A 12,061-nucleotide genomic window follows, 5' to 3' on the forward strand; every position below is an offset into this window, starting at 1 on the left:
CTTCCTAGCCAGATGTTAGGTTTTACACGTAGCTCTGTGTACGGGTGATGTAAGCCGTGTCATCTGCGGTTATGGCCGGTGTCAGTGCTATGTTACGTGTTGTGGTAGATCCGGTCCCGGTGCACCGCTCATACATACATGAACACATACATCCCTGATATATAGACACGTCACTGTGGGGAGCCAATGAGTGTGCGTGCGAGGCGGGGAAATCCCCCGTCCGGTGTCAGGGTGTCCGCTCCAGCCGGTGCAGACATCATGGTGCTCTCCAGCTCCCAGCACTTACTGCTGGCCCTGTCCCTGGCGATGTGCGCCTGCTTCCTGCTGCCCAGGATGTTCGGGGGGGCGGTGAGAGAGCCGGGCAAGCAGGAGCCCAGGAGGATGCCCCCGCATGGCCGCCCCTCACCCAGAGGTAACCGGGGCCGGGAGGAAGACGTGTACACGGCAGCCTATGGTCTCTGGCATGGTGTCACTGACCTGCAGGACTGCTCACTCCCCTCACTGTCACATCTCATTGGCTGTTCTTACTGTCCACTGCCCCCCCTCCTGATGACTGTATCCACTGCCCCCCCCTCCTGATGACTGTATCCACTGCCCCCCCCCCCTGATGACTGTATCCACTGCCCCCCCCTCCTGATGACTGTATCCACTGCCCCCCTCCTGATGACTGTATCCACTGCCCCCCCCCCTGATGACTGTATCCACTGCCCCCCCCTCCTGATGACTGTATCCACTGCCCCCCCCTCCTGATGACTGTATCCACTGCCCCCCCTCTCCTGATGACTGTATCCACTGCCCCCCCTCCTGATGACTGTATCCACTGCCCCCCCTCCTGATGACTGTATCCACTGCCCCCCCCTCCTGATGACTGTATCCACTGCCCCCCCCCCCGATGACTGTATCCACTGCCCCCCCCTCCTGATGACTGTATCCACTGCCCCCCCCCTCCTGATGACTGTATCCACTGCCCCCCCCCCCTGATGACTGTATCCACTGCCCCCCCTCCTGATGACTGTATCCACTGCCCCCCCTGATGACTGTGTCCGCTGCCCCCCCCCTGATGACTGTATCCACTGCCCCCCCCCCTGATGACTGTATCCACTGCCCCCCCCTGATGACTGTATCCACTGCCCCCCCTCCTGATGACTGTATCCACTGCCCCCCCCTCCTGATGACTGTATCCACTGCCCCCCCCTCCTGATGACTGTATCCACTGCCCCCCCCCCTCCTGATGACTGTATCCACTGCCCCCCCCCTCCTGATGACTGTATCCACTGCCCCCCCCTCCTGATGACTGTATCCACTGCCCCCCCCTCCTGATGACTGTATCCACTGCCCCCCCCCTCCTGATGACTGTATCCACTGCCCCCCCCTCCTGATGACTGTATCCACTGCCCCCCCCCTGATGACTGTATCCACTGCCCCCCCCTCCTGATGACTGTATCCACTGCCCCCCCCCCCTCCTGATGACTGTATCCACTGCCCCCCCTCCTGATGACTGTATCCACTGCCCCCCCCCCTCCTGATGACTGTATCCACTGCCCCCCCCCCTCCTGATGACTGTATCCACTGCCCCCCCCTCCTGATGACTGTATCCACTGCCCCCCCCCTCCTGATGACTGTATCCACTGCCCCCCCCCTCCTGATGACTGTATCCACTGCCCCCCCCTCCTGATGACTGTATCCACTGCCCCCCCCTCCTGATGACTGTATCCACTGCCCCCCCTCCTGATGACTGTATCTACTGCCCCCCCTCCTGATGACTGTATCCACTGCCCCCCCTCCTGATGACTGTATCCACTTCCCCCCCTCCTGATGACTGTATCCACTTCCCCCCCTCCTGATGACTGTATCCACTGCCCCCCCTCCTGATGACTGTATCCACTGCCCCCCTCCTGATGACTGTATCCACTGCCCCCCTCCTGATGACTGTATCCACTGCCCCCCCTCCTGATGACTGTATCCACTGCCCCCCCTCCTGATGACTGTATCCACTGCCCCCCCTCCTGATGACTGTATCCACTGCCCCCCCTCCTGATGACTGTATCCACTTCCCCCCCTCCTGATGACTGTATCCACTGCCCCCCCTCCTGATGACTGTATCCGCTGCCCCCCCTCCTGATGACTGTGTCCGCTGCCCCCCTTCCTGATGACTGTGTCCGCTGCCCCCCTTCCTGATGACTGTGTCCGCTGCCCCACTTCCTGATGACTGTGTCCGCTGCCCCCCTTCCTGATGACTGTGTCCGCTGCCCCCCCCCCCCTGATGACTGTGTCCGCTGCCCCCCCCCCCTGATGACTGTGTCCGCTGCCCCCCCCCCTGATGACTGTGTCCGCTGCCCCCCCCCCCTGATGACTGTGTCCGCTGCCCCCCCCCTGATGACTGTGTCCGCTGCCCCCCCCCTGATGACTGTGTCCGCTGCCCCCCCCCCCCTGATGACTGTGTCCGCTGCCCCCCCCCCCTGATGACTGTGTCCGCTGCCCCCCCCCCCTGATGACTGTGTCCGCTGCCCCCCCCCCTGATGACTGTGTCCGCTGCCCCCCCCCCCCCCCCCTGATGACTGTGTCCGCTGCCACATAAACAGCTGTAAACTTTATCTGTGTTCTGCTGGATGACACTTGTTCTTGTTAAATATATGGCATACAATCCCCCATAACAACCAATCACAACTCAGCTCTTATACCTTAACAAGCTGAGGTAAAATGGAAGCTGAGCAGTGATTGGTTGCTATAGTTCTTGTGTCACAGATATATTGATTTCGAAGCCCCATATAAGAAGTCATGCTGCCAGTGACAATTACTTGTACAACTACTGTAAAACTGACTTTTCCAGTTCCGCATTCTGTGTTTCCATTTGCCCTGTAGACGTTGCTGGCATGTTAGAAGTCTTCCGTGTGGGAGCAGCGACATTTTCCCCAGAAAGGTCTTTCCTGCATTCCAGGCCCCCCCTACCCCCCCCCCTCACCTCACACCACAATGTATTGATCACACACCATGAGGGGATGAGCCATTAGCATGGGCATCTGTTCCTATTTCTTCCTGTTACTCAGGAACAGAAAGTCATTCCGATAAATGGAAAAGCTTTTATCCCATTAGAACTGTTTGCTACAGATGTATCATAAGATAATGGAGAGGAATAGCTGAGATGTATTTATATTGAGAACTACCCTAAGGGGGTTTCTTGACATGGACATTTGCTTGCAGGCATCCTCAGAAAGCACAATAATGTGTCTAGGCCCTTGGCTGCTCCTCTGGGGGGGGGGTCAGTCTCTGCACACTAATGTGGTATCAGTAGTCACATTACAGCAGCTTGCCATAGTCCTATAACCTCCTTATGCCGATAGCCAAAAGGTACCATGAAGTCCTAATCTTTTATAAGGAAATCTATATATCAGCTATTTTCTTAAAGTGGAACTATCAGCAGGTTAAACAACTCTAACCTGCGAATAGCACTCTATAGCGCCAGGGAAGCTGAGGAGGAAGGTATGTGTCTTACCTTCATCCTCTGTGCAGGACCCCTGCTGTTAGCAGTGTAATCATCGGCCCGGAGCACTGCCCACTCCATTGATAATTATTAGAAGGAGTGCGATGAGGGCAGGGCATTGCTCTTAACAGTGATCTGGGCCGAGGATTACACTGCTAACAGCATGGGAACGGCGCCGAGGAGGAAGATAAGAGACATACCTTCCTCCTCGGCACCCCGTGCACAATAGATGCCTATAAGCATTAGATTCATCTAACCTGCTGATAGTTCCCCTTTAATATGATGTTATCAATAGAATTACTAACCATATCTAATGTGATAATAAAGGGAATGTACCTTCCCTGCTGCAGCCTCCCCATTAGATAGGGTCTACAGCAGCCTGTATTCTGTCAATGGAGTGTACTCTGGCCATCAGTTCATTGATAAAATGTTGTTTGCCTGGTATTATTCCTATTGCTGTATTTGCACAGCCACAACTAGAAATGTTAGAGATATTACTGTATAATACTACATATTACCTAATCTGCAATGTGACTCCAAAACGGAGCTTTAATTGGATACATCAATAATGGAAGCAAAGTGTTTCATGTATGTCTAGAGCCACAATTGGCATGTGATGTGGAAAAGCCTGGATGTGCTGCAGACATATCACTGATGTGATTATACAGCATTCTTTCCTGTGTGTGAGATGGAATTGTTGTGGCTGGAGAGTATGCTGGAGCTTTGCTACAAGTGCCTGATTCTTGCTTCTGTATTGTACTAGAGAGCCAAGGAAATTCCCCTAGAAGTATGCTAGAAAAAGGAAATCACTACGATCACATAAAAGGCGAGATGGAGAAACAGCTGAAGACGGAGAAGAAGGGGACGGGTCACAGCATGGCATTTACACTTATGCCTATTTATGCTATAGGAGTGGCACTTTTTGCAGCATACAAATTTTCTAAAGTAAGTGCATTTCAGCTATATTACTACTAAAGGCATCTGTGTGTACCAAGTACCATTTTGCTGGTGAAACAAAAGCATTGGGCGGGCTAGTAGGGTGGGTATTCCCTGACAGCCTAAAGCTTTTTAAAGAGAATATACCATCAGGTACACTCCCTTTAAAATCAAACATGAATCAAACAGCGCCGGCACGGGGAAGCCAGTGCCGTGGTCCTTTTTTTTTTAATCGCGGCCGGTTCCCACTTACAGCGCTGTTTTATTCATGGTTACTGGGCTGGGGGTGAAGCACTGGAAGCAGGCCGGCCCGCCCCCAGTGGGAGGAAACCCCCGCCCCTCCATGACGCGGCTCCCTTGATTTTAATGGAGCCGCATCATGGAGGGGCGGGGGTTTCCTCCCACTGGGGGCAGGCCTTCAGTGCTTTACCCCCGATAACCATGAATAGAACGGCGCCATACACGGGAATCGGGCCGCGGTTCAAAAAAAGGACCACGGCACGGGCTTTCCCGTGCCGGCGCTGTTCGATTCATGTGTGATTTTAAAGAGAGTGTACCTGATGGTACATTCTCTTTAAACATTTTTTGAATCCTCACAGAACCCCTTTAATGTAATTGAGGATCTACCAGACCCCACAGGCATTAGAATAGTGGGATCTGAATGAAAAATGTAGTTTTATTCAGTTTTTTTTTTTTGCCAATTTCACACAATTTCATTATTAAAAGTGAATGTGTACCGCTGGTACCGTTCTGTTGTGTTCTTCAATGCATTCCTGGCCCTGGAGTCTGTCTGGCTCATGGGGTCAGTATACAGACTTTTCTTCTGGTGGCATGGTGTCAATGAGGCAGGGCCTACAGCATCCAGCCCCTGGCTGGATCTTCATCTTCGTCAGCCTTAAAACACAGATGCTGTAGGCCCTGTCTCATTGACACGTCACACTTGATTAAAAGTTGTTTTTAGCCTGAATACCGGCCCTAGGAGAGACTGTGGGACCAGGCATTTAATAAGGAGCACAACAGGACCGCATCACTGGTTTGGGGAGCGTGTCGGGCAGTACAGATTCACTTTAAAGCTACTCTGTACCCACAATCTGCCCCCCCCCCCCCCCCAAACCACTTGTACCTTCGGATAGCTGCTTTTAATCCAAGATCTGTCCTGGGGTCGGTTCGGCAGGGGATGCAGTTATTGTCATAAAAACAACTTTTAATCCTGCAGCGCTGTGTCTAACGGCCGGGGCTTACATTTCTATATGCATTAGGCTGGCACCACCCCTCCGTCCTTCCTCCCCACCCTCCTCATCATTAGGAATGATCCAGGAACATTTACTGCTGTTTAAGCTTTGCACAGGTGTATTAACGATCCGGCCCATGTTCATTATACACACAGGAGGGGAATAGGAAGCAATCTGCCTGGAGCATTCCTAATGATGAGGAGGGTGGGGAGGAAGGACAGAGAGGGTGTGCCAGCCTAATGCACATACAAATGTAAGCCCCAGCCGTTAGACACAGCGCTGCCGGATTAAAAGTTGTTTTTATGACAATAACTGCATCCCCTGCCGAACGGACCCCAGGACATATCTTGGATTAAAAGCAGCTATCCGAAGGTACAAGTGGTTTGGGGGGGGTCAGATTGTGGGTACAGAGTCGCTTTAAGGAGATTATAGCCCTGCCTCAGAAATCATACAATGATCAGATATTACATCATTCCATGCAGACATTCTTTTAATATTGTGTAGTCAGTCCACCTAGCTCAACATTCTTGTCCTCTCCTTTGAATTGAAACTCCCAGCAGCCACTGAGAACTTTCTGTGAATGTTTGGCAGGTGGGAGAACCCCCTGAAGCAAAAATATCTGCCATATGTGAACATAGCATAAAAGGTCAGCAGGTGTTGGTTTATTCTCTGAATGACACACATAAACCAGGACGAGAATCGGCCCCATGGAGTATGAACATGGATTAAAACTACCAACAGCTGTATGTTAAAGGAATTATCCAGGATTATCCTGCGTTTACACGAAATGATAATTGGCCCGATCGTACGATTAACGATGTCGGAGTAACGATTTTTTTTTCATAATGGTCAGCGTTTAGACGGTACGATATATCGTACGGAAATTCGCTTTGCAATCGCTTAAGCCTATGTCACACATTGGTTAAATTGGTGAACGACAGTTTACACTGAACGATCTGCAAATTTTTTGCGAACGATGATTTTAGAACATGTTGTAAGATCAAAATGAACGATTTTTCGTTCGTCATTTGATCGTTCGCAGCATTTACACGTACGATTATCGTTCGAATTCGATCGTTATCATGCGAATTCGCACGATAATCGTTTCGTGTAAACGCAGCATTAGAAAGATTTATCTGCTTTCTTCAAAGAAACAGCACTACATCTGTCCTCGGGTTGTGTATGGGATTCCAACTCTTTAATGGATTGTCTGGTTATTAGCCAAAGTTGTTATAAAGTAACAAAAACTGATGCTCACCTCAATGCCTATACAATGGCATTCAGCACAGGTGCGTGGTATGTTTGCTTTAAACTCTTTGAGAATATTTCCCCCCCCCCTAAATACTTACATCGTGGTAGCCTATCCTGTTTCTGCACAGTCCATCCTATGTGAGGCGAAGAATAGCTCAATATGTGATATGCTTCCCATCAGAAAAATGGACATTGCAAGGAAATCCTATGGACTCCATTATAAATTTGTCAGGTTTTGTTGATCACTTCTTTGTCATGCAATTGATCTCGCATTTCCATTTGTGATAGAAACCACAAGAGTAGTTTGAAAAGAGCCGTATAGTACATTATCAGCAGGAATGCATTAAGAGATTTATATAATTTTTGTTGCTTTGTCTGCTTGAATGTATTTCTTTTTTTTTTTTTTATAAAGGTTAAGTCAAATGAGAAGAATAGATCCCAAGTCTCCAAAGATGATGAGAAGAAAACAAAGCAGACCGGTACCGTATGATATAGTTCTAAAGTGTAATATTTTCCTGGTTAGCCCTTATAAAAAAAGGTCACTTTGTGTGGGTGAGACTCTAGAGCTAGAGTATAAAGTTAAGGGTGTGTTCACACATTGCAATTGTTGAATTCCAAGCCCGGCATTCATTTGAAAAAAGGAGTAGTCTAAGAACATTATTATACAGAGTGATAATCTGCAGAATCAAACAGAATCTGCAGATCATCGCTCTGTGTAATAAATACACAGATCATCCAAAGACAACGATCATTAAGTGTCTTTAGGTCCGGACTAAAAGCACTAAAATCTGATCTAAAACAGCTGATGAAGTGTAAAGAAAAAATACCGCTCAATGCTCCCTGATATCCTGCTAGCTTCTGCCTGCTATCCACAGTGTCTGAAGTGACAGGCTGCTCAGCCAATCTCTGGCCGTGGTAGTGTCCCAGTGATTGGCCAAGGGGCCTGTCTCTTCAGACACTGTGGGGAGTGGGCTGAAGCTAGCAGGACATCAGGGGCCGCAGAGAGGTATGTATAACTTTATTATTTTCTCTAATTAAGGCAAAGGGCATCACCAAGTGTGTCTGTGCAGCCCTTGCTGCACAATTATCAAGCCGTGTAATAGGCTCAGTAAGGCTCTAGCAGATTTGCAGTCACTTACATAAAGTCATCGGGCTGTAAGGCCCTATTACACTAAAGGATCATCGGACTGACTGAGCGTGCAGGCTGATAATCGTTTAGTGTAATAGGACATGTTAAAAAGTCACGATCAGCTGACATGCACAATGGCGGCTGATCATTGTCTTTCAAAATGTTAAAAGATCCCAATTTGTGCAGCATTGGTCTGCTACTGCTGCTCCTGCTGCCGCTGACTTCATTGGGAGCCTGCTTCTCCCTTCTCGCTGTCTGTGTATGTAATAACACAGCCAGCGACTGGGGAACAAGAGGGAAGCAAGTGCTGAGCTGACAGGTAGGTGCTGGCTTCCCCCGGAACATTGGGCCAGGTAATACGGCCTTAAGGCTGTGTTACCATATGGATGCATGCTGCGTCTTCACATTACACGCATATGCACACTGCGTCCATGAATGCATTTCAAACCATGCCCTGCACAATGTTGCTGGGACTTACGGCAACACCGCATGGCCATTGGAGACTGCAAGGGATGCCCCCTTTTAAATGCATCTGTTAGGGGAAATGTGGAGATACAGCTTCAGTCTTTCCTTAAATGGGTTGTCCAGCGAAAATCTTCTTTTTTTTTTTTTTTTAAATCAACTGGTGTCAGAAAGTTATATAGATTTTTTTTTTTTATACAGTTTAAAAAATCCCAAGTCTTCCCATACTTATCAGCTGCTGTATGTCATGCAGGAACTGTTTTATTTTCAGTCTGACACAGTGCTCTCTGCTGACATCTCTGGCCAAGACAGGAACTCTCTAGAGAAGGAGAGGCTTTCTATAGGGATTTATAGAAAACAGAGACAGAGATGTCAGCAGAAAGCACTGTCAGACTAAAAAAATAAAAAAACATTTCCTGCAGGACATACAGCAGCTAATAAGTATGGGAAGAATTGAGATTTTTTAATAGAAATAAATTACAAATCTATATAACTTTCTGATATCAGTTGATTTAAAAGAAAAAGATTTTCACTGGATAACCCCTTTAATACATTTCCTCCATTTATGGTCTGTTCCTGGCTTTATATTCAAAACTTAGTGACAGCTGCAGTGTTTTAGTTTATGCAGGAAGTGCTATAAAGATAACTGCATCAATACTGTGATGGATGGAATCACACTGCTACTTTGAACAGGGGTCAATGAAGTGCCCTGAAACCCATTACCCGATGGATAAATGTGCTGCTGGTCCCATTATATGGCTTTCAGTATCTGGTGTAGGAGTTGTGCAGAATCATGTGAGAAGCTACAATACTGTAGGAGAAATGCTTATTCTTTATGCTGGAAGAATCCTTGGCAGAGATGGAAAACTAGTTGCACAAAAACGTTATGTCGTATGCATAGGCAAATCTGACACAACTGGGGATCTTAGGGTCCTATTCCACGGGCCGAGGAGGGCCCGATCAACTATGTAAACGAGCGCTGATCTGCTAGATGGCCGCTCGTTTACTGGGCCTATTCCACGGCCCATGATCGTTGAGCGAGGGCTGCAGGGACATCGTTACCGATGTCCTTGCAGCATACATTACCTGTCAGTTCTTCTCCTCCGCTCCGTCTTCCTCCCCGAGTCCCGCGTGCTCTGGCTTCAGAATGGCCTGTCAGCTGACAGGCCACTCAGCCAATCACAGGCTGCGGCGGTCCCGGCCTGTGATTGGCTGAGCGCTGCGTCAGCTGACAGGCCACTCTGCAGCTAGAGCGCGTGGGACCCGGGGAGGAAGACTGAGCGGAGGAGAAGAACTGACAGGTAATGTATTGTGCTTCTCAAATCGTCGGTCGCGCGCACCGCTATTCCACCGTAGCGATGCGCGGTGGGGGAACGATGATTTTAGGTCTGGCCCTAAATGAACAATTAGCCGATGACACAATCATCGGCTGATCGTTCTCTCTATTCCACCGAGCGATAATCGGCCGCATCGGGCCAAATGGGGCCGATTATCGTTCCTGTTGAATAGGGCCCTTAGTCACTGTACACCCATCACACATACAAAAGTAGTTCCATATTGAGTCTACATTACAGATCCTGTCAAGCTGGCCAATAACTAGAAATGAGCGATTCTCGAGCACGCTTGGGTTCATCTGAACCTGATTACCCGTGACTGCATCCAACTTCTTTAGCCACAGATAATCAAATGCCGAGCATTCTAGTGTGCTCTAGGTTCGCTCATCTCTATGTGCTCCTGGTGCCACATTCTGACTCCAGTTGTGAGGACATGGGCATTATTATTCCTGACTGATTTTTCTCTAGTGTTGTTTTCTTCAAGTGTCCTTGTCACGACTGGTAGCATGAGGTTAGTACCTGCAGCCCATTCAAGTTGCTACTCCTAGATTTATCTAAGACCATCACCATATGGTTCCTGTGGGGGGTGGGGGGGTTTGACCAGTGTATGTAATGAAAATGTCCAGATGAAAACGAGTCAATTTCTTTAAAATCCCCAGCAGATCCGCAACTTGTAAACATACCCTTAACTAGCTAACTAGTGTATTTCACTGAATCATTTTCAATTGTTTCTTTCCTATATCAGTTCAATGGAAAGCTAGATGACCACCCATATAGCTATCACTGAAAGTCACGTTGTTTGTCAGTGACCATTTCCAGATTATTAAATGGCAAATCTGCCTAGTTACGTAGTGATCTGTCCCTTGCTTGCATTCAGGGCTGTGTCCATCTGACCCTAAAAGAAATTATTATTGGTTTTTAATAACTCAAAAGCATCTTAAGCCCGGGTTCACACCATGTAAAAAACACGGCCGTATTTCATACTAACGGCCGTAGTTGCGCAAACAACGGCTGTTATTTGCAAAATAACGGCCATTGTTTGCGCAACTGCGGCCATTAATATGAAATACGGCCATGTTTTTTTACGTAGTGTGAACTCGGCCTAAGACTTTATACTGACTAATAAACCATGAAACTATGAATAACCTACTTTGGTTGATGCTGTTTTTTCTTTGAATTCAGAAAGTCAGCTTTTGGAGCTAGAAAAACATTTGTCCCAAACAGAGAAAATGCTAAATTCTTTACTTACCCAACTTGATCCACTATCCAATTGGTAAGTAATGCTATATTATATTGAGACAGTCAACGTATTGCAATGGCTGTAGTGTAGTAAGACCTCCTTTTATTAGACATCACTTGGTTAGGGGTGACGATTGTTTGCACTGATAGTATGGTCTTCCTAGCCAAATTTAAAGGGGTTGTCCAGCAAAAATCTTTTTCTTTTAAATCAACAGGTGTCAACAAGTTATATGGATTTGTAATTTACTTCTATTAAAAAAATCTCAAATCTTCCTTTACTTATATGAATGTCATGCAGGGAATGTTTTATTTTCAGTCTGACACAGTGCTCTCTGCTGACATCTCTGGCCGAGACAAGAACTGTCCAGAGCAGGGGAGGTTTTCTATATGAGAGCCTCTATAAGAGCGCTGTGTCAGACTGAAAATAAAACCTTTCCTGCATGACAGATTTTTTTAATGAAAGTAAATTACAAATCTTTATAACTTTCTGACACCAGTTGATTTGAAAGAAAAAGACTTTCGCTGGATTACCCCTTTAAAGCGACTCTGTACCCACAATCTGACCCCCCCAAACCACTTGTACCTTCAGCTAGCTGCTTTTAATCCAAGATCTGTCCTGGGGTCCGTTTGGCAGGTGATGCAGTTATTGTCATAAAAAATGTATTTTAAAATTTCAGCCCCGTGCCCTACGGGAGTATCTGTGCCCTAATTTTGCACCACCCCTCCGTCCCTCTTCATCATTAGGAATGCCACTGAAACATTTTCTCCATGCTAAACATTGCACAGGTGTCTTAATGATCCAGCCCATGTGCTGTGGTAACACAGGTGGGGAATAGGAGGCAATCTGCCTGGAACATTCCTAATGATGAAGAGGGTGGGGAGGAGGGACAGAGGAGTGGTGCAAAGTTAGGGCACAGATACGCCCGTAGGGCACGGGGCTGCAATTTTAAAAGTAATTTTTTATGACAATAACGGCATTACCTGCCAAACGGACTGC

At 47.9% G+C, this 12,061-nt stretch overlaps 1 protein-coding gene across 2 annotated transcripts in view; it reads left to right on the plus strand.

The window, feature by feature from the left end:
• Positions 1-12,061, plus strand: part of CCDC107 (coiled-coil domain containing 107) — a 23,291-nt gene continuing 11,230 nt past the window's right edge. The window contains exons 1-4 of one of the 2 annotated variants that reach the window (XM_069975338.1): positions 1-412; positions 4,245-4,426; positions 7,313-7,379; positions 11,008-11,098. In XM_069975338.1, coding sequence (XP_069831439.1) covers positions 187-412; positions 4,245-4,426; positions 7,313-7,379; positions 11,008-11,098 — 566 coding nt within the window. In that variant the 5' untranslated portion in view covers positions 1-186. The remainder of the gene's footprint in view (positions 413-4,244; positions 4,427-7,312; positions 7,380-11,007; positions 11,099-12,061) is intronic. The other variant, XM_069975328.1, reaches the window with a different exon arrangement.

The sequence above is a fragment of the Dendropsophus ebraccatus genome, chromosome 1 (assembly GCF_027789765.1).
Source record: "Dendropsophus ebraccatus isolate aDenEbr1 chromosome 1, aDenEbr1.pat, whole genome shotgun sequence".
In the NCBI taxonomy this organism is placed as follows: Eukaryota; Metazoa; Chordata; class Amphibia; order Anura; family Hylidae; genus Dendropsophus; species Dendropsophus ebraccatus.